Source organism: Brienomyrus brachyistius, chromosome 10, assembly GCF_023856365.1.
Source record: "Brienomyrus brachyistius isolate T26 chromosome 10, BBRACH_0.4, whole genome shotgun sequence".
Lineage (NCBI taxonomy): Eukaryota > Metazoa > Chordata > Actinopteri > Osteoglossiformes > Mormyridae > Brienomyrus > Brienomyrus brachyistius.
The window spans coordinates 28,698,415-28,726,388 of NC_064542.1; the positions used below are offsets into that span (position 1 = coordinate 28,698,415).

Below are 27,974 nucleotides of genomic sequence, written 5' to 3' on the forward strand. Positions count from 1 at the left end.
GTGAAATCTCGCGTGATTTGTGCGCGAACTGGAGCTGAATTCAAATGATGTGAGAGCGAGTGAGCGCGGGCGAGGGTGCACGGGACTGCTGTCGTAGAGGTAAACAGCAAACTATCTAACTAGACAGTGAAGTTAACGAATAATTCGCCCCAGACTCAGTACTGTTCAGGTATTATGTTGATAGTCTGTTCAATATCTTATTGTTTGTTCTTACTAGAAAAAGGCTTTTAATCGTTAGGACATAACTTGGTTAACTGGTTAACTAACTGCTAATAGAAGGAATTGTATCAATTTTTGTTTAGGAGCCATCTAACTAGTTAATGTAATCATGCTATATGTTAATTATTTGTATTTACCCAGTTCTTTTGTAAGTCTTAGTTCTTGATGTTAATAGCTTTAGTTCATTTATTGTGGCTGTCTGATCCAGTGGCCGGCATACGCAGTACGCTGAAGTACTCTGTCTTCTTTAATTAAGATAAAACGGCTGTTTTTAGAATGTGCTTTTACCTCGCTTACCGTAGTGACTTCTCACGTATTCCTGTTGTCATGGGAACTCGTCCTCTTGGTGCCGCCGATCAAAGCCTGGCAAAGATGCTATTTTCACCACCACCCCCCATTAGTCTGCTCGCTGGAATATTTACTTGTTGCATGTCTTCCATTTTGGCCCATAGAATGTAATAAATTCGCATTATTGAAGAGTTTTAAGTTTTTTTTTTTTTAACAACTTGTTAAATGCTTTTTAGTGTGTCTTATGCTACATGTTCTAACCAAAGTGTTGCAAGAACATCTTTACATTATTGAACTCTCTATACACTGGTCATGAATGGTTACATTTGGTCATTGCTGAGATCTAGCTTCTACAGTCTCTAACAGGTTGGATTATGCTATGTAGTTATTTTTCAGCCTTGATGCTTACCAGCCGCTTTATATATGTCATCCCATCTTTGAACATTTATATTGAAAATGATGAACAGTAGGCTATTTGGTTCTAACTGGAGGATGTAGAATTTAGAGTGAAATAAACTGAAATATTGCAGCATTCTTAATCAAAGATGGCTGAGACACTGAAGTTATTATTTTTCCTTGTTTTTTGTTGTCCTAGGCATTAACGTAACAACGTGTTGGGTGAGTGCAGGCTGTCAGGAGGTTCTGAAACCCAAATTCACTGCTTCTTAAAGGCACCAAGATGTCTGGAGACAGTGAGGTTCAGCGGCTGCGATGCAAGTTGAAGGAAGCTGAGGAATCTCTACAGAAAGCAGCCCAGTATGGTCTTGAGCTGCTGGATGGGCAGCTGGACCTGCAGAACCAGCTGGAGGAGCAGCGTGTGGAGATGACTAATACCTTAGAGGTGAGCAGTGGGCCATTGTCATCTGCTTGGTGATTATGTCTGGCCCATGCTCTATATTAAGAGCCGTTGCTAGGTGCTCTTTCAGTTCTTTTCAGGATGGAAGTGGGATGTAAACAATGCTCCTGGAAGCCAGCAGCAAACATGAACATTGTGTGACTTGTATTTCCACCAACGTAGGTCCTGGAGCAGGAGAAGTACTCCCTGCAGAGGGAGGTGGAGCTGAAGAGCCGCATGATGGACAGTCTGAGGTCTGAGTTTGAGGCGCTCAGGGGTCAGCAGAGGCTCATGTTGGAGAAGCAAGAGGCCCAACTGGAAAGGGGCCACTCCTTAGAGCTCAACGAACTGAAGAGCAAGGTGAGGAAGCTAGCTGACATCTAGTTTAGAACAACTTCCTGAATGTATTTTTATGATGAAGAAAATGTGAAAACACTCATGTAAAAGCATGTAAAATTGTGTATCTACGGCGTATTTGTTATGGCTTGACTATTGGAGGAGGTGTGTTCTAGTTCTTCAACCTTGTTTTTCGGAAGGGGGACTGTTCTTTTAGGGGGGGGGGGGGGGTACTTGACTCAGAAAATGAGGGGGAACACCAGAAAGTCATTTAGGTATGTTGCATCTTGTTGAGCTTGTATGCCTCTCACAATGAGCTCAGGTGGACAGGCTGAAGGCGGAGCTGGACGAGGCACGGCTCAGCGAGAAGCAGCTGAGACACAAACTCGATCTGCAAGCGGAGGCCCTGGCAAACAGGACGGAGGAGCTCCGCGCACTGACGGAGCGCGCCCATGAGACCATGTCGTCTGAGGTGCTGGAGCTACAGGTGGAGAGGGCTGAGCTGGAGGCCGCCAAGGTATGCAGCTCATGTCACATGACTGATGTAGGGGGGTAACGATTCCATTTGCCCACATTTTGGTGTATATCGTGGTTTTGGGACCATGGTAGTAAGGTTTCTGTATCCTTTACATTTAAAAGAAATGTAATTTCCATTTAAAAGAAAAATACAAAATCACACTAATTAAACAATTAACTCTTTTTTTTTCTAACACTGCTAAAAAAAAATAGGAACACTTTTTAATCAAAGTATAGCATCAAATCAGTTAAACTTCTGGGATATTGATCTGGTCAGTTTCAGTAGCAGATGGGGTTGTTAATCAGTTTCAGCTGCTTTGGTGTTAATGGAATTAACAATAGGTGCATTAGAGCGGCAACAATGAGTAGACCCCCAAAACAGGAATGGTTTAACAGGTGGAGGCCACTGACATGTTCCCTCTTCATCTTTTCTGACTACGGTCGGTGTCACTACTGGTATCATACGTAGTCCAACTCCTCCAGGATGGTGCATCAATACGTGCCATTGCCAGAAGGTTTGCTGTGTCTCCCAGCATAGTCTCAAGGGCATGGAGGAGATTCCAGGAGACGGACAGTTACTCTAGGAGAGCTGGTCAGGGCCGTAGAAGGTCCTTAACCCATCAGCAGGACCAGTGTCTGGTCCTTTGTGCAAGGAGGAACAGGATGACCACTGTGCGTCGCATGCAGCGTGGCAGAGACCACTGAGCGTCCTCTTCCCCCAGGTTGCTTTGGAGCGTGAGCTCCAGGAGGGGCACTACAAGGAGCAGCAGCTGGAGCTGGCCAATAACAACCTGCAGCATCGGCTGGCACGACTGACCGAGGAGAAGGAGGAGCGCGAGAAGGAGGCCGTATCCTGCTTCAACGCCTTGGAGGTTTGGGATTCCCTTCCTAACAGGGATTGGGGGCTGGAAAGGGTCGATGCCACTAGACACATTGGCGGGTTGCTCATGTCTGCCATCTGTTGTCGTGCTGCAGAAAGCACGTGAAGTCAACCAGGACCTTCAAGTCCAACTGGACCAGCTGCTGCAGCAGGCTCAGGACCCCAACAGCAAGGGCAACTCTTTGTTCTCTGAGGTGTGTCAGTCCTTCAGCCTGCATTTTTGTAAATGGCCCTCAGAAACCGAAAAGTGTCTTCATGTATGCAGACGATGGCATGTATGTCTCTGGCCTGAGCTGACGCCTCTGCTGTCCCCCAGGTGGAGGACAGGCGGGCTGAGATGGAGAGACAGCTGATCAGCATGAGGGTGCAACATCAGTCTCTGCTCAAGCAACACGCCTTTTCCAGACAGCAGCTGCAGCGTATGAAGGTACGTTCACCTTCGTATTCTGAGCCGGGTCAAGACTTCTAAAAATGCCGTGGTCATTCATGTCAGTCTCAATCTAAATATCAGTTAGTCCCTCCATTCGTCTTCCAAGTGCTAATCCTGGTCAGGGTCTTGGGGGCGCCATGGAGGCTGTCCCAAACAGCACAGGGCTATAGCACCTCATGGACAGGACATCAGTCCATCAGAGTACACACTCACGGTCATATACTATGGGCAAACTGAAAAGCTGCTAGTTAGTAGGGCCTTAGCTGATTCAGAATCCTCTCAGTCGAATCGAATCCAGCTGTTCAATACGAATATTTGTTTTATGCTAAGCTAACCTTTTTTTTTAAGCAATCGCCCTGTTAGAATATAAAAATGCATCCATGATTCCCCTCATTTATTTGACATGCCATACTTTTTGTAAGCTTTTGACTGTTGTCGTGCTGTTGTAATGCACACTGACTGAGAAAAACAAAAAAAAAAAGCAACCGTTTGACTTTAAGAATCACAGTGGACTCAAGGGGTTCCGACTGAATATTCGAATTGCTCGAATATTCGGATTCGAATACTCTCACAGGGCAGCCCTACTAGTTAGTCTTCCTGCATGTCCTTGGACTGCGGGAGGGAACTGTAGTACTCTGAACAGCACATGACATTACTCGCTGCATACATTTTTTATATTTCCTTTGCAGACGCTTTTCACATACAGCTGAGGATCAGTGAGCAGCGTCCCTGTAGCAGTTCTGCCCTTCTCAGTGTCATATTGCCAGTTACAGAATGCTAATCCACAGAGCCTTGTGCCGCCCTGTGTAGCAGTTCGCTTTTGGTTCTAGTTGTACTGTAACCTCAAATGTAGTTTTGAATGTAGATGTATTCTGAATCCCCCCCCCCCCAGGTACAGATTGCCACCCTGATGCAGCTACAGGGGTCAAGGGCAGACCCCGGGCAGCTGGAGCGACTGCAGTCCATGTTGTCTGAGAAGAACAATGAGATCGAGGCACTTATGGTGAAGGTGCGCCGTCTGGAGAAGGTCGAGGTGAGCCTGCCGTATGCGGGAAGAACTATGTCTACCTGTTGTCTCTTTACTCACGGATGTGATGGATTTCAGCATGCCATCGTTGAGAAGGTCCTCTCCTGTTTGGCGGTGAGCTGCAGCTGGATAGCCTTTGACTGGTAGTGCCCTGAACGGGCACAATTCCTGGTCCGTTTTAAAGGCAGCATATGTGTGCATTTAGATGGCGGTGAAAGCTCAGCCGTCCGGCGTGACTGGGGATGCAGAGAGCACAGACGGCACTTTCTACACTGACCTCCTTAAAATGCAGCTCTCCAATTCTCAGTGAGTACATTAGTGGTGTTGCATGGCAGACTATGCCACTGTCTACACCTTTGGCATCGGCTCTCAGATTCTATCTGTTGGCATTTTATAGTCACTGTAAGGACTTCACTGTGCACTTGGACTGTTGGTGGTAGTGTTTTTGCAAGGAGAACCGTGTCTGTTCTTTACCAAGCTGTGTGTTGGGGGTTGTGCCTGTGCATTTTTGAAGGAAAGATGCAGAACAGCTGGGGGATGAGCTGTCCCGTCAGAGGATGAAGGCTTTCTCAGAGAGTCAGAGGGTGCTGGAGCTGGAGAGGAAGCTGTTTAGCACTGAACGGGCCCTCAAACTTTGTCAGAGCACCAACATCAAGCTGCAGGTCAAACTGGACGAGCTGCGTTTGCAGTACGAACCCAACGGTAACCCATCCATTCTTTGCACTCATCTGCTGTTAAACCAGGCTCAGAAATGAAAGTTTTCCAGGTTCTTTTCTGTTTGTTTTTGTGAAGGACATGCTGGTTGTGCATGACCCCAGTCTGGGTGTCCCACCATGGTAAATGCTACTGAATGCTGCTCAGTAAAGATGAAGCGTGAACCTAATCCGTTAGGGGTGTGTAGCAGGGTTTCCATAAGTGTTTAAAAAGTCTAAAGTCCAATAATCTGAATTTTAGGCCTTAAAATGCTTTAAATGCGATTTTGAAAAGTCTTAAAAATTGATTGGATTATTACAGTGGGATCAGTGGTTTCAGTTATCAGCAGTTTACTGTGGTCCGGGGGAAAAAATAATTAATTACAGAACAGTTCATAAGTTTTAAAAACATGAACCACACGAGTACAAGCTGTAAGCTGGTGTGTACCCTTAATAGGCTAAGATGTATATTAAACAAATTTATCCTGTTACAGGTTATGAACAGCAGGGCAGAGTCCTGCATGGGTCAGGTACCCGACAGATAACCTGCAAGTATTGAGAGAGCAGGTGAAAAATATCCTAAACTTTAAACTGCGAGTACAGGCAAAGGTGGAAATTAATAGGGCACGAGTAGGACTATACGGGGGGGACTATAGTTCTAAATGGCAAATGCATATTTTAAAACTAAGTAGGCTGCAGTTCTATGTATATTTCTGAAAATGTAAAACACACTGGTACACATTTTTACGTTTTCAAATGTGTATATTAAACTGAATAGCCTGGTCAGAATTTTATCGGAGCATGCCGGGCTAGTGTGTCACGATGTTGTGCGTGGGCTAATGTGGCTGTCTCCTCTTCAAAAAAAGAAGCAGAATGTTCATATTGAATATGAATAAAGTATATTACAGTGAGGGAAATAATTATTTGACCCCCTGCTGAACTCTTAAGTTCACTCGTTAATAAAGACATGAAAAGTCTATAATTTCACTGGTAGGTTTTTATTTTAACAGCAAAAGATTATCGATGTGGGCGGCATGGTGGTGCAGTGGTTAGCACTGTTGCCTCACACCTCTGGGACCCGGGTTCGAGTCTCTGCCTGGGTCACGTGTGTGGAGTTTGCATGTTCTCCCCTTGACGTCATGGGGTTTCCTCCGGGTACTCCGGTTTCCCCCCACAGTCCAAAGACATCCTGAGGCTAATTGAACTTGCGAAATTTCACATAGGTGTGCATGTGTGAGTGAATGGTGTGTAAGTGTGCCCTGCGATGGGCTGGCCCACCATCCTGGGTTGTTCCCTGCCTCGTGCCCATTGCTTCCGGAATAGGCTCCGGAATCCCCCCCCCCCCCCCGCGACCCAGTAGGATATACAGTTTGGAAAATGGATGGATGGAAATAAAATTTTGATCCCTTGAGACACATGCTATGGTACTTGGTGGAATAACCATCGCTGGCTAGCACAGCTGTCAGACGTTTCCTGTAGATGATCACCAATTTTTCAGGGAGCAGGGATACTTCGCAAGCACTGCTGGATTTCAAACCATAACTGGATAATGTTACCACTGGTTTTCTTGGCGACTATGGTCCCTGCTGTTTTGAGATCATTAACGAGTTCCTCCCTGGGGTATCTGGGGTAGCCCTCACCATTTTTAAGATCACTGATCCTGCATGAGACCAGATCTTCCTTGGGGCCCCAGACCGAGGGTGATTGACGGTTATTTTGCCTTTCATCCATTTGCAAATAATTGTACCAACAGTTGTCACTTTCTGACCAAGCCGCTTGCTGATGGTCTTGTAGCCCATTCCACCTTTGTGAAGGTCAACAATCTTGTCACTGATGTCATTAGACAGCTCTTTCCGAAGGTTGAAGGTATAGACAGGTTAGTGAGCCAAGGATACAATTTTACAAAATAATGCCATTTAAATGTGACTGTTGACTTGGTATCTGTTAATACTTAAGTACTGCTTGTGTTGTGTTAGTGCACATGACCTAATTTCTTTCTAGCTTGTAGGGGATCAAATAATTATTTCCCTGGAAAAATTAAAAATTGATTTATACCTGTTACATAATGATTTTTTTCCCCCTGTTTGTTTTGTTGAAATTCTGGAACTCTGATTTTCCTTCATATTTTTTCCCAGTATGGATGTGAAATAGGTCTTAAATTGCAGTCATAATGGTCTTAAAATGTCTTATATTTACCTTGCTGAAACCTGCAGAAACCCTGTGTAGGTCTCTATATTATGGGAGGTTTTTTTGGTTTCGTTATGCAGAAGCAGAGTTGCAGTTTTATCTGGCCAAAAGCCTGCTAATAATAGTATGTGTCGTCTGCGACTGTCACCAGAGCTAAAAAAGACCCAGGGACAGAAGCGTCGTCATGAGAAGCTGCCTGCGGACGCCCCCGAGGACCCCCCAGCGCTGGAGAAGCGGGAGGCCGAGGCCGAGACACGCGCTGAAAGGAGCCCCGAGGAGGCTGTCACCGCTGCAGCAGAAAGGGCACTGGCTCGCCCGCTTCTGCCGGCACGCGCTGCCAAGCCCTGCCGCTCGGCGCGCGACACCAAGTGCGTCCGCATCTGTGAGGAAGCCACCACCATTCCAGATGCTCCCAGGTCAGTTGCCGCCTCCTCCTGCCGGCCCCTCTCACTTTTCCTCCGCTGCGTCAACTCCACCCTCTTCATCCTCTTCCTCCTGCTGGGCTTCGTGCGGACCCGCACCCCTCGCCTTCCGTTGCCCACGCTGGCACTGCCTTTCAGGAAGTCTGTCGCAAGGAAAAACCTTTTCTGACATTCTGTAGGAGGCCTCTGGGACACTGCAGTAATCTAGTATGGAGTCTGTGTTTTATAACAGCAATCATATGGGAGCACAAATAAATTGTGACTTTTCCCTCTACTCTGTCGCTTTGGATAAAAGCAGATAAATGCGTTAAATGTAAATGTGACATTACTGTGTTAATGCACTGCCCTTAATCATGATCTTCCCACACGGCTTCTCTGACAGTTTTGTGTAGTACATAACAATGACCTAAAGGGGGCAGCCTTTTATAATACAAACCTCAGTTGTATTTTGAAAACCGAACTGAAGCAGAGATGGTGATGCGTCAAGTGGGGAAAGATGGATGAATGTGATTTGAATGACCTGGAGCAGTACGACGGGGCCTTAAAATGGGTGGTTTAACTATGGAATTATTCTTTTTGGGGTGGCATGGTTGCTCAGTAGGTAGCACTTTGGTCTGCATTCCCACCGCAGCTGCATTTGGAATTTGTATGTTCCTAATCTTTCGGTGTGAGGTTTTCTCCAGATACTCTGGTTTCTTTCCCCGTATCCAAAAACGTGTAGTTGTATCGGCGTCCACATTTTCTGCCGCATGCAAGCGTGTGGCCTTTAAAGGTCCGGCGACCCACCCAGTGTGCTCAGGTGCTTCCTGAGATCGGCTACAGGGCGACCTCAACACTGCATTGGATATGCGGCTATAGAAGATGGAAGAACTTGTGGTTTATTATAATAGGACTGACTCTCGTAAAAATATGAATGAGATGTCTATACTGATTTTTCCATTGTTTTGATCAGTATTATATGCATGTTCCTCCAGCATCAGCTGTGTAAAAGGTAGGGTGGGCGGTAAGATATTATTTGTCACATTTACAAATACTGGAAACAACTGAAGCGGGATTATGATAAAGGAACAAAAGTGAGATGCAGGTATCTTGTTTTGGCTGTTCTTAAAGTGTCTCCTCTGTACCTGCATGGTTTTAAACCTGTTTAGTGCTAGTGTGTCTATCATTTTAACTTTTTGCTTAAGAATATGACATGTTTTCATACAATGTGAACTTGATCCGTAAAATAAATGCCTGTAAGGTGCGCAGGGCAATTAGGTAAACGCTGCAGTAATACAAATGCATACACATGTATTGTCAGCTGACCTTCTGTTTAGAATTAGTCTCTCCTTTGATCCACTGGTTAAAATTAGGCCTGACAAACTAAAGCAATTCAAGGGAAGTGTTATTGTCAGTGACAATGTGTCGCGTTGAATAGCACTAGGGGAGCATACGCAGCCTCAGCTACCTATGTAGCATACCTCAGCCACACACACATGGTCCTGGTAAAGCTGAATGCCAATCGGATGGTTTGCCTGTAGGTCTCCCTCAGCTGACTGCACAGTCAAGACAAAGGCGGAGTTGGTGATAGATGTGGGAGAGGAGAACAGGAAAGCAGAAAGGAAAAGGCACCACAAGTCCCAGGGGGCCATCCATGTTGCTTCTGAGCCCACCATGGAGGACCAGTGTGTCCAGCAGTAGGGTCACCTGCTTGGCAGCCTCTTTCTCAGTGCTCACCTCTACCAGGGACCATCGTTGCCTACTGTTCTGCTGTATTAACTGTGATATTAAAATGTTTTATAATGTCATTATTCATGTTTTGATTGATTGTAGCTAAATAAAAAAGTGAAAAATGTTTCCTTGTTAATACCCGTGTAAATCGCATCTCCAGGGTTAGGGTTTGAGTCACCTACAATAGTCCCATCTTCACCTGGGCGTATGTGCGGTTTGTGTTTTATGTGGTCGTATGAATTTGCTTAGGCACTTTGATTTCCATAGTCTAAAAGTATAGATTATCTTCACAATACAAATCTCTGAAACCCTAAAGTAGTTTATCTGAATAGTATAATATAATGTGGGAGAGCTTGGAAGGAGCAAGAATCTGGACGTCTGGGACTCCCCGAGGACAGAGGAACGCTGACCTGTTTAACAAATCTGGGGAATTTCCTCCCAATCCAATTCAGGGATTAAAAAACACATTCAGTGCCTTAGAAACCCGTCGTCTGTGTCGAGGTATCGATAAATGACAATTTAAGGAACTTAACTAATCAATGCATGGATGTGACCGGCTTTTCGTTCACTTACAAGAAACGAATCATTCACGAACAACAAAAGTTTAATAAACACAGAAGATACAATAAACTAAAAAAATGAAGCATACGAAAACAAAATTAAACAGTGGATAAAGTACTACTGCAAGTGATAATTTTTGACAGTAACGGAAATCACATTTTGTACGTATTGCTTTAGAAGGAGCGCCGCAGCCAATCAAAAATCCATTTAGAAAGGACGTGCGGAAGTTTACTCACATCGAACCTCATTGGTCTATATCGCTGACGTGGATGTTCGGAGTACTTGTGCTGTGCTAATGGCTAAATATGTAATATTTGTGTGGTATGAGTATGGCAGTGAAAGTGGTCAACCTTGGATTTTACGAAGTTGATAAAAAAACGCACCTGATCATTTGACTGTCAAAAGAAAATGAAATAGAAACGTCTATGTTTCAAGAACCGATTGTTGCAACGATATTTAATGCAGTACTGGTTTTTACCTGCATTACGTTTTTTTTAACCTTGCCAGTCAGCTAGCAGTTATTAAGAGCGGAACTCAGGTGAGAATCATGACTCGTTAATAGCAGTAATAAACATCTGAATTTAATGGCAGACTGTAAACGCAGTACTCTCCTTACTGCAGTACATCGCGCGTAAAGAGCTGGTTCGGTCTCCGCCGGGAAGCATGAGTATTATATTCCAAGAGCAGCGCGGCGGACGAAGGGTGGCGCTGCTTACCCTATGCATCCTTTTGGTTCGCCTGGCCTCAGCCAACTACGAAAAAGTGAGTAGGTTAATAAATAGCCCCAGGAATTACGTTATACTTTGTGGTTAGTTTGGATTCATTTACATTGATCCTAGATGCACAAATCCCACTTAAATCTGGAAGACCTAGTGTTGGTTTTGAACGTCCGTTGTGCCATTATTAACCAATCTCCCTCGCCAGCAGAACCCTTAAAGGAAGGGTTCCAAGTCTCTATACCCAGGTTTCAGCCAAAGAACCTTTACTGACAGAAGTTTTGTGACAATTCTTCCCAGGCTGTCTCTGCACTAACTGTGGTGGAATCCGTCAACGGGGATGAGGAAGCTCACGTCGATGATGAGGTGGACTCTGAAGATGTTGAGGTGTTCCAGCCAACCAGCCAGTGGCAGACTCTGAGACCAGGTGGTGCAGCGCAGGAAGCTAGCTTAGCTTGCGTGAATATATTTTTACTACCACTTGTTTACTGGGAATTTACCTGACTTCCTCCTAACAGGCCAGGCAGTTCCTGCCGGATCTCATGTTAGGTTGAACTTGCAGACGGGACACAGAGAGGCCAAACTGGGTGAAGAGGTCTTGAAGTACTGGAGTGATGGAAAAAGGTGACATGATACATCTTCACGCCAATTACATTGGATTTCATTTGGGACCTTCAGCTTGTGCATTTTAGTCAGAAATATATGAATTATGATTTTAAATTTCAGTATAACATGATGAAGTGCACAGCACAGTTTGAGTTCAGTCATGGGTGGATGCGTGTAATGGGACTCTTGACACACGTTGCTGATTGTGCCGCCTTCCCTGGGAATCAGGCAGGGCATTGTCAACACCAAGGCATCAAGCTTCACAGCTGAGGAGCTGAAGAAGGCCTTGAAGAAGTTGAAGGAAGAAGGTGTGGAGTCGCTCCGCCAGGACTCCCAGAAGGTAGAATTCAACCGAAGGTCCTGCTGCTTATTTAAGGAAGTTCTTTTTGGTTCTCACCGCCTTGTAGGGTGAAGGTTCCCATTCTGGTGGCCTCCCGCCAGCAATGTTATCAGATTTGGGCATTCCAGACGAACAGTTTTCAGGTGAACAACATGGAAGGACGTTCCTGTGACTCTCTGAAGAGAATGTGAATCTTTGGAGTCTTTTGACTCTTACCTGTTCCACACGGTTCTTAGACCCCTTTATGATTAATGCCTCCTTGGGACCATATACCCATATACTAAGCCCTATTATAATCACAGCTACCAGATCCACATTCCAAGGTGCCACAGTAATGTTCCAGGTCATGACCCACTTATAGATACTGCTAACTCTAAGTCTAAAGAACAGAATTAGTAGAAATATGCGTATCTGGGGACTGATCATTCAGCTGCGTAAAATCCACTCGTAAATCAAAGTTTACAAGCAACATATAATTAAGCTAAGCTCATGATGTTTAACAAATGAAGAATAAATGTCATAATGAGTACTAATGAGCCATATTCCCAGGCAAGGCAGGAAAATATAAAAAAGAAAGATATATATATATTCAAAAAATATGATCAGTGATTAATGTTTTCCCTTGGACCTAGCCAGCCAAGTATTTCACTACACATAACTGTGTATGTCACAAATAACACTTTTGATTGCCTGTTCCTGGTACAGAATAAAAATCACTGTATGAAAGCGAGACAGAGCATGTGTGTATCTGCCCTTGGCTTCCCGTGTCATTCTGCAGGAGGCTGAGCTCAAGTCTCAGTTTCGTCCACTAGAAGAGCTGAAGAAGGACATGGCTCAGCTGGACCTGCTGGTCGAGACGGACTTCCAGGTGATGAGCCGGCTTGTGGCACAATTGAACCGCTCCGTCGCCACTGTGGAGGAGCGGGTCGCGGCGCTGCTGGACCTCGAGTATCTGGTGCATCAGGTGAGAAGATTAGGGACTTCTGTCTTACTGTCAGGCTTTCAGGGATACTGGTCAGTCTGGTTGTTTTTTTTTTTTTTGACTTCCTGTTTACTTCCTCTGTTTTGTGTTTTATGATCGGTAACACTCTGTGACATTGTTTAAGATTTAAAAAATGCAGACGAGCAGGTAGGCTATTGGTGTCAACTAGAAAAATGATTGGGCAAGCTGAGAGAGAGATCTAGAATAGAGACAAGCTGAGCGACAGATTCCGGGCTGGGACGTGCCATCCTCTGAGGGCAGGTGTCTCCATGCGTGCCAATTGCTTCTTTTAGATGTGTACCGTTGGTATGTTTTATTTTAGTTTTGCACTTCCTGTTTACCTTCTGGCCTTGTGTGTTCAGGTGGACAATGCCCGTGACTTGGTGTCCATGGGAGGCATGAAGCTGGTGATAGACACCCTGAATGGCACGGATTTTCAGCTGCAGGAGAACGCGGCTTTTGTCTTGGGCTCCGCCGTGTCTAGGTGATTCCCCGGCCGCGCTCAGCACGTGGCACCGCTACTATGTCCATTTCCCGTCGTCTTCAGTCTGCCACTTCTATATCGGTGTGGCGTTGGCGTGAAACGTGACATCGTGAAAGAAATACTAATTATAGAAACTGCGTTACGCCAAAGATGAGTACACATTGTGTGTTTTCCAGAGCAAGGAAAACTGGTTCTCCTGTATAGATCATTGTTCCATGTCGGTTAATTAGTGAAACTAATGTGTATATGAGGGTGTATGTTGGATGTCATTGGTTGAACCCAGTCAATGACTGTACCTGCCTTGTAATCTAGCGGCTTATCATTAGTGCAGTACTTTCAGGTTCTAGAGGGGTATAATATGTGGTTCTCTTGCTGTCCCCCATCCCTAACCTTAACCGTAACCCCCCTCCCCCACAGTAATCCACAGGTCCAGGTGAGTGCAGTGGAAGCCGGGGCTTTACAGATGCTGGTGACCCTTCTGGCCACAGACCGGCCAATCAGTGTCAAGAAGAAGGTTTGTAGCCGCCTGCCCGCCCAGCCCGATGACAAACTCCCTCTCTCTCTCTCTCTCTCTTTCAGGGGTGGGTGGTCCCTGGCTTTGCGGGAGTATAGTGCTCTCTCTGGTTCTTTAGCCATCCCCAGGCACCCCAGCTGTGCTCCAGACTATCACAGACTGAGAAACTATGAAAGGGAATCAGAACCGCATTGCACTTTGAAGGAGTATTATGGGCTGGCCAGCCAGGACCTCCCTTTATGTCTTAGCTGTCTGGCATCATGAGCCAATTATACTCTTAATAAAAACATGCTTGTATGCTTAGTAAGTTTAACAGTATTATTGGATATGTTTGAATTGATATACAAACACTCCTCGCTTAACGACGTACCTGTTTATCGACCGGACTTAAGACTAACTGTCCGACAAGCCAGTATTGTACACTGTCTGAGAACTTTGGTCATGGAAACAGCTGCCTGGCGTCTGTGTCGTGCCTCTCATCTCGCTCTCACCCTTTCTCAGCCTCGTTTCCGCAGTTGCTCAGTATTCACTGCACTAGCCTTCGCCATCCCCAAGACTACATATTTCGTCTATAAACTTGTGCTTTATTGTGCTCCCTATAGTGCAAGATGTTGGTGAAAATAAAAACGATTACCTGTTACCGGTAAACATTTATAAACCTTACTGAAAATGTTACACTAAAAATGTTATAAATGTGCAATGGTGACATTAAAACAAGGTCTAAAAATGGTTGACAGGTTATTAAGGCATTACCTTTCCCCATGCTAGTCCAAGTAGAGGTTCCTTATTAACATTTAAGGCGGGAGTAGAGGTCTTGCTGTAGGTCATGTTGCGTTTCAGTGTCTCAGGGCCTATGCATTCTTCTGACCCAGCTTGTGAGGACGGAAAGCCTCTGGTCTTTTCACTGCTACGTGTCTATGTCCCTGAACCCCTCCAGGTGCTGTTTGCCATCAGCTCGTTGCTGAGGAACTTCCCCTATGCTCAGAACCATTTCCTGAAGCTGGGTGGTGTGCAAGCCCTGGGGGACCAGTTCCGAGCCCCGGGGAGCGAGGGCCTGCGCGTGCGCATGGTCACGCTGCTTTACGACATGATCGTAGAGAAGGTACGGACCGCTCGCTGCTCTCGAAGTGGGTCCACGGGTGTGAGCTTAAGACGGTCCAAGTTATTCATCCTATTGAAACCTTTGATAGGCTTACCCTTCTCCCTCATTCCCTTTGTTTTTCACTGTATTGCTATTCACACACATCAGCTGTCAAAGGTTGCTAGGATACAGAGCGCCTTGGAGTGTTGTGTCCGAAACTGTCTAGCTTCATTGAGTAATTCCCTTTGTAGTGAACTTCATAGACTTCCTCATATAGGGAATGGAGAGTGAGTGAACCATTTTGAACTCGCTTTGAACTTCTTTGAAGGTGTCGCTGAGGCCTGGCATGGGCCAGAATGCCGCTCATTTGCATCATGGAGAACATGAAGGGACAGAGTGGTGTTTTCTTCCAAAGGCAGCTGTTTGGAAATAGAGCTGAGTGACGTAACTGAGTTGTAACTCCCGATGTGATGGAAAATCCGTTTCCTCTTGCAGGAGCTGGTCTCTCAGGCCGGCCTGGACGCCATCCCGGACTCCACCCACCAGGAGCGGCTCCGTCAGTATAACCAGGTGTCCTTGCTGCCCCTGTTGGCCGAGCAGGGCTGGTGCGGCCTGGTGCCCCAGCTGCTGCTGGCCCCAGAGCATGATTGGAGGGAGAAGGCACTGCGTACTCTGCTGGCCATGTCGTCCCACTGCGGGCCTGCGTACCGCCAGGACCCTGGGCTGGGTCACACACTCAGCGCCCTCCGGCAGCAGTACCAGGAGCTGGCACTCAGCGAGGAGGGACTGGCCGAGGAGGATTGGTACTTCAGGGAGATCCTGGAGCTGCTGGACTCCGCACTTCTCAAAATACACTGAAGCTGGGGGAGGATAATAAAGACTGTGTTTGCTGGATGGATCTGATCCTGGGTCAGTTCTGTACATTCTCTCCTGCACCTTTCAGAAGCTGGGAAGTAGGGTGGTCCAGGACACCGTCATTTGGCTCTTGTTCTGTTTCCATGGTCATTGCTTCTCAAACAAGCTTTTCCACACTTGTGTTTACAGGATGATGATCAAATGTTGGCCTATGGTTTCCATCTTGCTGTATGACGCATCGGTAAATGTTGAACAGTGAAGTTCCTTGCTCCTGCCCCATTCGTCACTGTTATTTCTGAAATAATTTAAACATTATTTACGATGAGGGAGTACGAAGGCCGGTTCAGCTCAGCCCTGCGTCGAGGAATTCTGTGATCTAAAACCTCAGAACATGATCTACATCTGTGTCTTTCACATCTTTTAGTCAATTTGGTTCATCCTTGTAGTGCCTTAAGCACCGATCTTAAAGAATCTGGGAAGTTGGCATTTCACAGTATTTCCAAAGCTGATGCTGCAGTAACACGTAAGATGCAACAACTGAAAAACTAGTATAGACTTCTCCTTATTCATATTTTAATGTGTCAAAAATTGTTCAGCCCTACTCCAGAGTTTGAGAGTTGGGGAAAAAAAAGCTTTAGGGCCCACAATGAGCTCTCTGGCCATACCCAACGGGCAAGCTGACACTGATCCAGTCCGGAAGTAGCGTATGATTCTCTGTAGCTCGGTCTTCCATCATGTTGTTTGTGGCTGAGCGTCCTGCAGTCTTCCATCCTCTACTGACTAGCAACTCCACCCGTGCTATACTGTGCGATACAAGGAGTCAGGACGGATTCTGATACGTTGCCCACAAAAGCGAAGAGGAGCTATGTGCTTGTACAGTAACACCAGCAGCCTTATGCATGGCAGGCTAAGCTACAGTAATGTGGCTTGAGTCTGAATAGTGAGACCGATTGGGCATCCCTCACATATGCTAGCAGATTGTTCGCTAAGCTAGGGGCCCCGTGACTTAAAGCTGTCTCCAACAGTCTTTTTATTTATGTGAGAAACTACAAGAAGGCCTCTATTCTCTGATCTCAGTCAACGTTCTGGATCACACGCTTTTGGGCAGATGGGTTAGATAAGCAGGAGTCGCACCCCTGTAAGAATTTTGCCGTCCTGTACTGAACAGGAAACCAGGGGAGAGATATCAGGATATCAGTAATACTGTCATTTAGATATTGAGAAACACGCCGTTTGGCGATTGCGCCATTGTGAGAGCATCATCAAAGTGTACTTACACAAACTTAGATGGTATAGCCGAAGCCATGACAAAAATGTACAGTATAGGCCTATTGTGTACATAAAACAGTAACGTGTTGTAGGTATTTATTATTATCATCATGTATTATGCACTGCTCATAACTGCATGTGCTATACTTTTAAACAACTGGCAGCGCAGTAGGTTTGTTTACACCAGTATCACCACAAACACGTGAGAAATGCGTTGTGCTACGACGTTATAACGGCCTCGACGTCACTAGGCGATAGGAATTGTTCAGTTCCATTATAATCTTATCGTCGGATATGCAGTTCATCGCTGACCGAAACATCATTATGTGACGCAACTGTATACATGGGCGTAAATTACGGGGGGGAGGAGGATGGAGAGGGGTTGTAGTCCCCCCAATAAATCAAAACCAGCTAATACAACCGCCCCAAAAATCATGTTTCTCCCGTAATGGGTGGAGACCTCAACCCCCCGATGTTCCCGCCAAAGTTACGCCCTTGCCTGTATATCTGTAATTGGCTCAGTGGTAAACAAATGATAAGTGCTATTTTCGCTTTTCTCCTTTTTTGTACATGTGAAAATCCTCTTCAGATTTGTTTTAATTAGCGAAAGCGGGTGCTAATGTAGGTCTTTCGTAAAAGCAAAGCGGCGTGAAGCGGGGTTACCTGTATTTGGGTAATTATGAATGTACGGCCATTTGGTAAAAGAAACGTATTTGTGTGTTAGCTCATGGATGGAAGTCAATTTTATGCAGCCCAAAGAGAGAGAAAAATAAAGGTCCCAGTATTGATCCCTGCAGGACATTTCACTGGCGATGCAGTGCTGTTATTACATATCTGGACATGTTGGGAGTATTGTTTGGACAGGAAGTGGACCACCTAAGGACCATCCTGCATTCACTGACCTCACATTCCAGGTTTGTTAGGGCTGAATGTCATAAGCACTAAGATATGGGGGGGTTAGGGGGGCTTGAGCACCTGTTCCTTTCCGCCAGAACAATAGTATTCCTAATGCAAAAGGTTCCCTCCCATCAATTTACCCTGAGCCACGCCACAGGAAAGCCTGTGTCTGGCCCTGCTATGGGAGTCTTTTATGCCTGTCCCTGCATCGAAAGAGAGCAGCACATCATTTATGCCTCTGGGCAAAGCTGCTTTACTGCTGGGGCTTTTACTGGAATTTTCCAAGCGTATTATTGTTCATGTGTGCTTGCATTTGGGTGGCTACTATTTTCTCAAGGATTTTTGAGAGGAAGTCATCATTGGGGACAGGTTTGGAATTGTTAAGAACATAAAGGTCTATGTTTGGCTTCTTAAGGCGTGGTCTGTTTACAGCCATTTCAATTTTATCTGGGACAATACCAGAAACTAGGGAGGTGTTAATTGTTTGAAGTATAAGCCGCATCACTGCTTCCAGTATAAAGTAATTTGTGAAGTAATTTCACGGGGATAGCACCTAGTGTATATGTAGTGCTCAGGTTTTGGAGTATATTTTCAAATTCTGGTTTATTGAGTAGTTGCCGCGTACACACAGCATGCCAAGGTTCATACTGCTTCGTGGATTCATCAACAGCATCTAAAATCTGAGGATACTAGTTTTGTTGTTGGAAAAAGTCCATGACACGAGCATCGTCTATTATTTTTTTACCACAGTTTGGGTGGAGATGCTAGTCAGTTTTCAAAATACGCAAGCAAAATACAATCCATGGGTACAAGCTACCAAAACAATACAGGTCAGTTCTTTGTTGATTAACCATTTAACCAAGTATATCCTTACAGAAACATTGCTTGAAGCATTCTAATAGCAAACTTAATTATGAAGGTATATAAAATACTGTACATATAAAGGAAACTAACCCATTAAAGCAAAAGTGCTATTTTAATCTCCCCCCCCACCCCCCCAAATATTAATGTCTTGTGCACAAAAGAATATTTATCACTTTGGTCAATAACTACGCACTTTTTAATTCAGTCGAAAGCAAATACAGGTGTACAATGGATATATATATGTATTTTTTTTTTTTGCATCAGTAAGTAGTGTTTGCGGAACATGTGGAAAACTTAGTTGTACATCACTTTGGGCAAAACTGTCTGCTAAATAAATGTACATGTAGTGCTTTATTGCGATTCTTGCAAGGCCTCTGAAATATGTATCGTGGATACAACTGTAACTGGATACAATAAAATATCAGCAAGTCGACCACCATTAATAACGATAGATACTTCATTGATCCCCATGGGAAAATTCTCTTTATGCTCCCCCCAGCTTGCTCTCTGTAGGTGAGAGCGAGCTGGCCATGAAAGGTAGCCACCCAGGGAGCTGGGGGTTAATGGCCTCGCTCAAGGGCCTGCAGACGTGCCAAGGTCGGGCTCAAACTGGTGACCTTCCCATCGCAGGCCCCCACTTGCTGCCCCCAAGACAAGCACCTCCTAGCTGTTTCTCTGCCCTGCCATGTCAGCCACTGCGCCATTGAGGATATCGGCATTGTCTCTCTGGAGTTTGCGGTCATTTGCATGGCCAAACAAGAAACTTCACCACTTTCGAGTTATGTCCTGCACAGTAGCTAGTTAATTAGCCAAGTTCAAGACACAGGATTCATTCTTGCAAAACTTACCAATTAGTTTTGGGGGGAAAAAAAATCATTTTATTCATTTTTAGTAAGTACAACAAAATATATCATTGAAACGATTATCAGAACTATATTTTTACATTTTCATAACAAAATACAAGGTTGCTTTTCAGTTGTTAGGCTGAATTGTAGGGTTGTTAGCTAATCCAAACTCCTGGCTCATGTTGCCCCATGGTACTGCACTGATACTGACAGCTTAAATCGGTTGGGCTAGCCATTGTAGCTCAAAGGAAGCGACGATTACTTCAATATCATTGGCATGGTAACAGTTGGCTGCACATGTAGGCTGAGTTGTTTTACATTCATGCATATGCACACTGGTGTTACAGGGCTGCTGACTGCTTTGTAATCAGCTTGTTAGTTAAGAAATCACCATTGTTACCCAAGGGCATATTAGGAAACACGGTCCAGGCTTAAATAAAGGAGTACACACGCATGTCATGCAGAATGGATCTTTTTTTTTAATTATTATTGCATCATTAATCATTCTTCATCATTATCAAGAAGTAACTAGCCCACTTCCTGACCACCCTTCTCCCTCTCCAAGGCTCCTCTTATTGCTTAGAGGGTACACAGGCGCCTTCATGAGCGATAAGCACGTCTTTGCCAGTTTGGCTGTAAGACAAAACACACCATCATCAGATTGATCACACAGGTGCAGACAGCAAGTACTGCCATTTATCCTTTAAGACGTATCGTGACTCAACAGAATTGCAGCAAAACAGCATTTCTGCAATGGAAGATGTTCGACAGTAAATTCCAACCTGTTTTGTGGGCTTGAAAGAAAATCACCTTTAGGAAAACCACTACTCCTTTTCGCTCTATTTAGCCATCAAAATGAAGTTTAGCTTCTAGTGTAAAAGGTCATATGTGCCCTTAAGAGGTATAGTGGGCTATCCCACACTTTTGACCCCTACCCCCTTCTTATTGAATATTTTCAGTTGGATAAGTTGTTATCTAAGTCATACCTCTGTGCTACCTACGACATATATCAATTGTAGGGTATAGGCACACTGATTTTTTTGAAAGAATTTCAACTTTGGAGCTCATTTTCTCAAAACTTTGTTTTTGTGGGATAGCCCACGTTACCTCTCAAGGGCACATTTGTAAGCTATAACAAGAGTCTCCCAAAGATTGCCTCAGAATTGCGTGTGATGTTCAGTACACTTTCCTACAAAATTAGGCACTCTATCACCAGTACAAGGGGACCAACTTCCCTCTTCACAAATTCTCACGCTGCTGGGTAAACATACACTCAGCGTGGGACCCTAAACCCCACCTTGCTCTCAGGTTTGTGTTGTGGTTTGGGACAATAATGATGAATGATGAACCACCCATGTGTTTAATATGGTGACCATCACCATAAAATGTTCCATTGACCAGAGGATCCCCTTGTCTTTTCCACAGAGACTTTGCTTGATTTGTGCGTGTTAATTACCTGTTCTGGAAACAGAACACACACTCGTTGGAGTACGTCGCGCCATCAGTCCCACAGACTGGATTGAGCTCGCGGGTACAAGTCCCATTTTTGGTAATTTCACAGTGAGGCTGTAATGAAGGCAGTATTACTATTTATAATAGGTGAGCGTCACCAACGTCCCATGTGCCCCGGTCACAGTGCAGAATCTGTGGCTAATGGTACACTGCGAACATGCGCATGGAGAAGATTATTTGTTATTATCGTGGCCCAAGATCTGAGTGCCACTGCCCTTTCCTGCCTGTGTAGGTCTGAGACCTGGATGATGGTGACATCAGTATGCTACATATTACAAGACAATTAACAGTCTGTCTATTGTCAAACTAATCAATAACTGACATACTATTATTAAACTTACCCTACCATTCAGACGACCATTAACTTAACTGTATGACAGCATCCTGCAGTTTTTTGGCAGAAACATAGCCTCTGATTTTGGGAAGGGGGCCGGCTTCAGCGACTTACTGCTCTGGGGTAGGGTCCATCTTGACTGCCTTCAAGAGACGTGAGAACTGGAAAGGGGGGGGGGGGGGGGAGAGAAGAGAGCTTGTGGGTATCTCCGGCAAGAGTTCTGTCTTTGTTTTTGTTTTTGAATGCAGTATTGAACAGACAGGTTATGTACCTTTTGTGGTCAGGACCACGCCCCCACAAGGTGGATACGCTGTGCCTGTTGCACTGCTTTCAGTAGGTCTGACACATACTTTCTTTGGCACAAAACGTTGCCAGAAGCTTCCCGTGAAGCCTTACGTGACGCATTTTCATTGTTGCGGTTCACATTCTTTCATATTTGCAGCTTAACATTTGAGCCACAGAAGTGACCTTTATGGAGATAAAGCCCCTGACTTAAGTCCTCCTTCTGCTCTGCAAAGTTATGGCTGCTCTGTCTCCATTGCTACCAGTGTCCAGTGACAGTGGAAACCATGGTTACCCCAGAGCAAACTCACGCTTCCAGAGGAGTCACAGTCCTGAGACACCATGTAGACCAGAGGTGGACGATCTTATCCACAAAGGGCCAGTGTGTATGCAGGACTTTGGGATAAGCTTTAGGTCAGCTGTCCAAACCCTGGTGTGAGGACTCTTCATCCAATCAGTCCTCTAATTAGCAATATAATTCGGGAGTTACAGTGAAAATCCGCATACACACCGGGTTTTCACAGCGGGTAAGATTGGCTGCCCCTAATCTAGACAGGTGCACAAACCCAGGAAAGAGATTTGCAAGCTTTTGTTGGCATTGTGTTTTCTGAAAAGCTGCTGTGTATCGCTGTTCCTTCTGCTTTAAAAAAAATGCTTGAAAAGAAAAACTGTTGGAAAATATGTAAATGAGTGCATTCCCAAATCTGCTACCCACCACATAAAACGGCGGAGACAACACGTTGAAATAAAATGATTGTAAGGATCCTCTTATTGTCTGTGAGCATTTAGTAACATACCCACATGAAATTAACAAATAAATTACCAAAGTTATGAAGAGTGACAACCAAGCACAGGAGCAGAAGCTGCTTTGATGATGTTTGTGTAAGTTCTTCCTGTAGAAGCATTAGGAGGTTCACCTAAAATATGAGCCTTCGACTATCCCCACTGCCAAGTCAGAAGAAATGGTACAATGCCACTTACCAGACAGGATGAGTAGCACAGAAGAACAGAACAGGACTGCTGACTTCATGGTTGTTCAGATGCTGCCAGTTATGCGTGATTGACTGCTTAGACTAGAAACTCTGCCTCACCTTTCAGTCCTTCCCTGTTTATAATAAACCATCCCTTATCGCTGCCTCCCGCCCCCCTACTTTACTCTCTCCGCCTTCTCGGTGCAACACCAACCTCTGGCAGCTGGGACACGGAGTAGAACATGCCAGCGATACACACATTTTTTTTTAAAAAAGACCGGCACTACCTAAAAGTAGGGATGCGCGGATCTGATATTCAGTATCGTTATCGCACCGATCCTGGCCTAAATTACTTGATCGGATATCGGAGAGGAATACAAAATGTAATCCGATCCATTTAGAACATGCGACATACCGTATGTATCCTGCGTCCTTACACAGGAGCAGCGTGCGTCACGTGAGAAAAGCTTCTGTTGCGTGTGAGAACATGTCTTGTGCAATACAAGTGTTTCACGGGGTGGTAGCAGCGTTGGAATCTTTAACACTACGAGCCTGATTAAACAATGCTGCCACAAGTGATAAAGTTTCAATGAAAAGAAGCAGCACACTGCAAAAAAAAATAAAACGGTAAAATGACTGGCGGGAACGGCTGCCAAACAAAAACCGTGAAATTAAAGTAAAATATTTTATTTCAAATGAAGTGCAGAAACATTAACTTTACAAAAAAATGTCCTTTATTCTTTTGCAGAAAAATACTGTTATTTTACTTTTTTATGAATATTATTGTGATCAGAAACCGTAATGAAAACAGTGGTGCCAAAAGTTCAACAGTTAAATATTGTTATTTTACAGTGTCACGGACTGGATCCTGACAATATTATGTTACCGCATGTTACTGTATGTTAATATTAATTGGCCAACATTTTATAAAGTTAAGTATAGTGATGGTGAGGATGCGGATATCTTAGTAGTGTCATTTAGGTATTTCCCTTCCACTATGGATTTGGAACAAGATTGTGCATGGATTGTACCATTGCAATTGTGTGATTTGGGAGGGGAAGGGTGTTCACAATTTGTTGGATAAAACCAAGTGGGGGAATTTAGAACTGTGTATGTGGGATGTATTGTATTGAGGAAGATAATTGTTAGATTAATTGTCCCAAGGGGAGGGGCTGGAATCTATATAAACTCCCGCAGAAAGTGCTAAAGGGAGACGTTGTTATGGATCCAGGGGCTGCCAGGATACAGCCTGTTTTAGGTGATTTTATTTATTTTTTTGTTAATACTTTGTATTGGTGCCCTCTTGTGTGAGAGGATAATACATTTTTGCACCTTTTGGAACTACACGGCCTTCTCTGGTTCCTGAAGCCCCTGGCTTCTCTGCCATTCCTAACATACAGATATCTCCTAAATTCTTGCAACAAATCATCTTCAATAAAATGACCACACCAGAAGTTCAGCAGAGAAATACATTTATTTTACAATTTTACAAATATATATTATCAAGCACCTTCAATAAAGCAAAAAAGAAAAAAAAAAAATATATATATATATCAGATGACTGGCAGCAATGGCAGCCAAACAAAAAAAACCAATCAAATTAAAGTAAAATATCATACTTCAAATTAAGTGAAAAAAACTTCAATTAAATGTAAGTGTTAAAGGAAAATGCCATGTTTTTGCAGTCAGCCTCAGAGTTAGATGAGAGGGTGTATATGCTTCTCTGTGCTTGCAGTGCCCAGTCTGACACAGTTAATCTAGTTTAGCGTAATTCACTGGGAGTAGATGTCTAGCTATAGCCTTCAACTCCTAAAAGGGATAGCATCCATTTCTAGTGAATTATACTAGGCAAATGGTATCAGACTTTGCATTGCAAAATGAGAGAAGAGGAGCATATACACCCTCTTATGAAACTCTGGGGCTGACTGCAAATGAGCAAATCAAAAAGCTGGTGTTTTCCTTTAACATAACATGAAAACTAACACTTATTTTAGTAGACAAAACTGATAAAACAATAAAGAATTATAACACAGTGCAATACAAGCATGCCTATGGCAGTAAATACAACACGAAGATTCAGTTTTGTAGAATTAGGCCTACAGTACAATACTAAACTGAAAAACTACATTTAGTGTGGCACAGTCTTATAGTTTTGAAACTGGCTATCAATCTGAGGCAATAATCTCCCGTAAGATTATTCAAAGTTTAAAGTTCGCTTCTTACCTCCCTGTCAGTTGGACCACCAAAATGTAATTCAAACCCGGGATGGTAAATGGATGACATGTGAAAAAGCCCACCCTTACTGCTTCCATGGGACAGGGCTGACCTACGTTTCTGCTAAATGCTGTGCCAGCCAGATGCATAATGTTTACTGCAATGGTATAGCTCCTTGCCTCTCAAAGTGTGGGGTGGGCACCACTAGTGGGGAAGAGACCAGACAGGTGGGGTGCAACAAACACGAGGAGAGTTGTGTTTTTATGCCAATATTATGTAATATCTTTCATTAGTGCCTATAATGAATGGCAACTTATACATTTTACACAGACACACCCACAATATGCAAAAGATATGAAAAGGAAAAAAAATGATGTGGTCTCATTTTTTGAGATGGGGGGGGGGGGACTAACACGTGCATGGATGCTGAGTATCAGTCCTCTATATTTCCTAATTCATGCTTTTGTAACACATGGAGCTGAGTCTACATCAAGGCTATTCAACGTCTAAAGCAAGTGGACCGAATATGAAAATCACTGGGGGTTCGTGGGCCACACAGAATATTTTTCAACTAATGGCAAAAAATTACTCTTGATGATGATACATATTATATTAGTAAGAGCGAATGACATATCCATTTTATTTAACTTTAATATTAAAGTAAAGCTCTTGTACCGTAATCTGCAGGGTCGACCGAGTGCGACTTGACACTGTTGAAAAGCCTCTAGCAGACGCTGTACTTTGCCGCTGGAAAACTGGCAGGAAACGAGTCGTGATTTGATTTGTAGTGCCTCCTCACGTTGTATTCTTCCATGACAGATATGTATTCGTTGCACAGTAAACAGACCAGTTTATTACTCGTCGCGGCAGGCAAAACAAATAAATATGTGCTCATCCATTCGCTTTGGAACTGGCGGTTTTGCAAATCAATTTTTCGTTTTTTTGGGTTTTGAGAGCGACAGGTTGTAAAGCGGTGTTAGCTTAGCTGTCTCTGACCTCTTCACCTCTCCCTCCGCGAGCTGAGTGCACGTGCAGAGCGAGTGTAGCAGCCAATCACAGCGCACGCCTTCCCGGCACGTAAGTGCGTAGCATAACGTGACGGATCGGAACCGCTTCTGAACATATAGCTGCCGGTATACCATAATTTTATTATATCACACGAATCACACACTGTGATTTACTAGCAGTCTTGCGGGACATAAAATTATTCAAAAGGCCCGCTTGTCGAATAGGCCTGGCCTACATAAAAGTGAGGGGCTGCTGCTGCCTTACCTCTGCAATTTCATTCAAGATAATCTTTTTGAAAGTAATTTTAAAAAACATTGGACTTAGAAGTTAAATGCCAAAGTAATGTAAAACTAATAGAATGTACCTCAAAATAGTCTCCCATCCTGGGTTGTTCCCTGCCTCGTGCCCATTGCTTCCGGGATAGGCTCCGGACCCCCCGCGACCCAGTAGGATAAGCGTTTTGGAAAATGGATGGATGGATGGATGGATAGATGTTTAAATCGCGTGAAGCATTCGCGTTAAGTCATATTACTTTAATCTGTGTTTTCTTAGCTTCTAACATTTTTCACTAGCATGTGTCAAAGCTATTGTATCAAGATAGTATAGCAAGTTTTTAAATTATATCTTTGTGGGGACTCTCCATCCATTTCTGTGGGAAAAACTCTAATGCCAACATGATCTTAACCCCTACCCAGCCCTAACCTTAACCATAAGTAACCAAACAAAATATGCAACTTTTGGCATTTTTAGTTTTTGGTTGCAGTCACAGATCTTTGTGGGGACCTGAAGAATGGTTTCCATAACATCAAAATAACTGTTTTTTCACATAGTAGGGGGCATTTGGTCCCCACAATGTAATATAAACATAATTCACACACACACACGCACAGAGAGTGAGAGTTCAGTAAAGTTTTACAGATGTTCACAATAGTATTATTAAATTTCAGTGTCTTGATTTTGATTTTTTAAACAATATTTTGTAGTTCAAATGCACTGTGATAATCGACCAAAACACAATTGTTACTCGTCACTTGAAAATGTGTTTTTCCTTTTACTAGACTTTGTCTTTATGCAGCCAATTTAACTTGGTGAAGAACCTGTCTGTGTACAAATATAGTCAATAAATTGCAAAATGATGATAAAGAGTGATTTTATTACATTTTATTACATAGTCTATATTTGTCATTGAGAGAAAATGGCTATTTTCCCCATAATGCTTTCTGTGCACACAGCATTAGCCTCAGGTCACTAACCAGAAGCAGACAGGTTACCGTAAGGCATAGGTGAATGTGGATGATGGCAAGAGGTGACCTTGGCCAGTCTAGACTGAAACTCGGCCACCCCATTGGCCACCTTTCCACTCATGAGTTTGAGGCTGGCTTGGAGGCCAGTCTCACCTATTGTTTTAATTTTATCCTTAGTGTTTGGTATTTATCTCTGTCTTTGCTATGCATCCTTGTTTTTGGTTTACCCTGCCCATGCCTGGTTTAGTTCTTTTCTACTGGTATTTATGTTCCTAGTTACCTTCGGTGTTTCTTAACGTCTCCTAGTTTCAGTGCTTGTTAATTGTAATTTATTCCACTTGTCGCTCATTGTCCTGTGCATTTTCTGATTGGTTGTTTTTGTTTTGTTCCACACCTCCCCACTATTAGCCCTTGTCGCCTACGTGGATTTAAGTTCCTGCCTTCATTCTGTTCTATAGTCTGTCATTGTAGATGCTCTGTGTGTTAGTTTCCCAGTCTTGCGCCCGGTTTTTACTTTGTTTGTGATATGTGTTACTTTGTGGCTCTTCTAGTTTTTCCTGTTTTCCTCTTGACCCCTCAAGATCCATTCATTTTGTGGATTTACCCTTTGTGTTCTTTTTTGGTTAACACACCCTGTTTTTCATGGCTGCTCTGTGCATCGTGCCACTTTCGCTTATTCACCGTGCTCCACCATATTAGTAGTGGGGTGAGTCCTAGTCCTTAGTCACTACAGTACATCACTCTTCGCCACAGACATAAGAAAAATACTCTGATATTGTACCACAAATATCAGGCAAATGTCAGTCACTTATAATTTTCTGTCATTCATTGACACCCACTGAGGCACTGATGA

At 44.0% G+C, this 27,974-nt stretch overlaps 3 protein-coding genes across 7 annotated transcripts; 2 read left to right on the forward strand and 1 right to left on the reverse strand.

Moving 5' to 3' along the window:
• Positions 1 to 9,666, forward strand: spdl1 (spindle apparatus coiled-coil protein 1). 5 transcript variants are annotated; one of them, XM_049027940.1, is made up of 13 exons: positions 1 to 99; positions 1,103 to 1,348; positions 1,526 to 1,702; positions 2,001 to 2,195; positions 2,917 to 3,066; positions 3,170 to 3,268; positions 3,391 to 3,501; positions 4,397 to 4,537; positions 4,610 to 4,645; positions 4,737 to 4,837; positions 5,046 to 5,233; positions 7,562 to 7,826; positions 9,353 to 9,666. In XM_049027940.1, the coding sequence occupies exons 2-13, from the start codon at positions 1,187 to 1,189 to the stop codon at positions 9,510 to 9,512; spliced, it is 1,785 nt and encodes a 594-aa protein (XP_048883897.1). In that variant the 5' UTR covers positions 1 to 99; positions 1,103 to 1,186; the 3' UTR covers positions 9,513 to 9,666. The 5 variants fall into 5 exon arrangements, with proteins under 5 accessions (XP_048883897.1, XP_048883898.1, XP_048883895.1 ...); XM_049027941.1 differs by having other exon boundaries at positions 29 to 99; positions 1,179 to 1,348; XM_049027938.1 differs by having other exon boundaries at positions 54 to 169.
• Positions 9,667 to 10,333: 667 nt separating this feature from the next.
• On the forward strand, positions 10,334 to 17,754 carry sil1 (SIL1 nucleotide exchange factor). The gene is made up of 10 exons (XM_049027946.1): positions 10,334 to 10,641; positions 10,725 to 10,865; positions 11,120 to 11,246; positions 11,338 to 11,443; positions 11,654 to 11,765; positions 12,544 to 12,729; positions 13,110 to 13,231; positions 13,649 to 13,745; positions 14,683 to 14,847; positions 15,322 to 17,754. Exons 2-10 carry the CDS (start codon positions 10,767 to 10,769, stop codon positions 15,682 to 15,684), a joined length of 1,377 nt encoding a protein of 458 aa, XP_048883903.1. The 5' UTR covers positions 10,334 to 10,641; positions 10,725 to 10,766; the 3' UTR covers positions 15,685 to 17,754.
• Positions 17,755 to 20,012: 2,258 nt separating this feature from the next.
• si:ch211-195b11.3 (uncharacterized protein LOC100334344 homolog) lies at positions 20,013 to 22,819 on the reverse strand. The gene is made up of 4 exons (XM_049027954.1): positions 22,666 to 22,819; positions 21,517 to 21,563; positions 21,013 to 21,122; positions 20,013 to 20,189 (listed from the first exon to the last, which is right to left on the reverse strand). Exons 1-4 carry the CDS (start codon positions 22,712 to 22,714, stop codon positions 20,129 to 20,131), a joined length of 267 nt encoding a protein of 88 aa, XP_048883911.1. The 5' UTR covers positions 22,715 to 22,819; the 3' UTR covers positions 20,013 to 20,128.
• Between the last annotated feature and the right edge of the window lie 5,155 nt (positions 22,820 to 27,974).

Excerpts from the sequence above, each read along its gene's own strand:
- spdl1 (XM_049027940.1), top strand. The coding sequence starts at position 1,187 with ATGTCTGGAGACAGTGAGGTTCAGCGGCTGCGATGCAAGTTGAAGGAA. Across the intron at positions 3,067-3,169 it reads CCTGCTTCAACGCCTTGGAG|AAAGCACGTGAAGTCAACCA; the intron begins GTTTGGGATTCC and ends GTCGTGCTGCAG. Across the intron at positions 7,827-9,352 it reads ACCATTCCAGATGCTCCCAG|GTCTCCCTCAGCTGACTGCA; the intron begins GTCAGTTGCCGC and ends GTTTGCCTGTAG.
- sil1 (XM_049027946.1), top strand. The coding sequence starts at position 10,767 with ATGAGTATTATATTCCAAGAGCAGCGCGGCGGACGAAGGGTGGCGCTG. Across the intron at positions 10,866-11,119 it reads CCTCAGCCAACTACGAAAAA|GCTGTCTCTGCACTAACTGT; the intron begins GTGAGTAGGTTA and ends AATTCTTCCCAG. Across the intron at positions 12,730-13,109 it reads TCGAGTATCTGGTGCATCAG|GTGGACAATGCCCGTGACTT; the intron begins GTGAGAAGATTA and ends TTGTGTGTTCAG.
- si:ch211-195b11.3 (XM_049027954.1), bottom strand. The coding sequence starts at position 22,714 with ATGAAGTCAGCAGTCCTGTTCTGTTCTTCTGTGCTACTCATCCTGTCT. Across the intron at positions 21,564-22,665 it reads TGTGCTACTCATCCTGTCTG|TTCTCACGTCTCTTGAAGGC; the intron begins GTAAGTGGCATT and ends CCCCCTTTCCAG. Across the intron at positions 21,123-21,516 it reads ATGGACCCTACCCCAGAGCA|CCTCACTGTGAAATTACCAA; the intron begins GTAAGTCGCTGA and ends CCTTCATTACAG.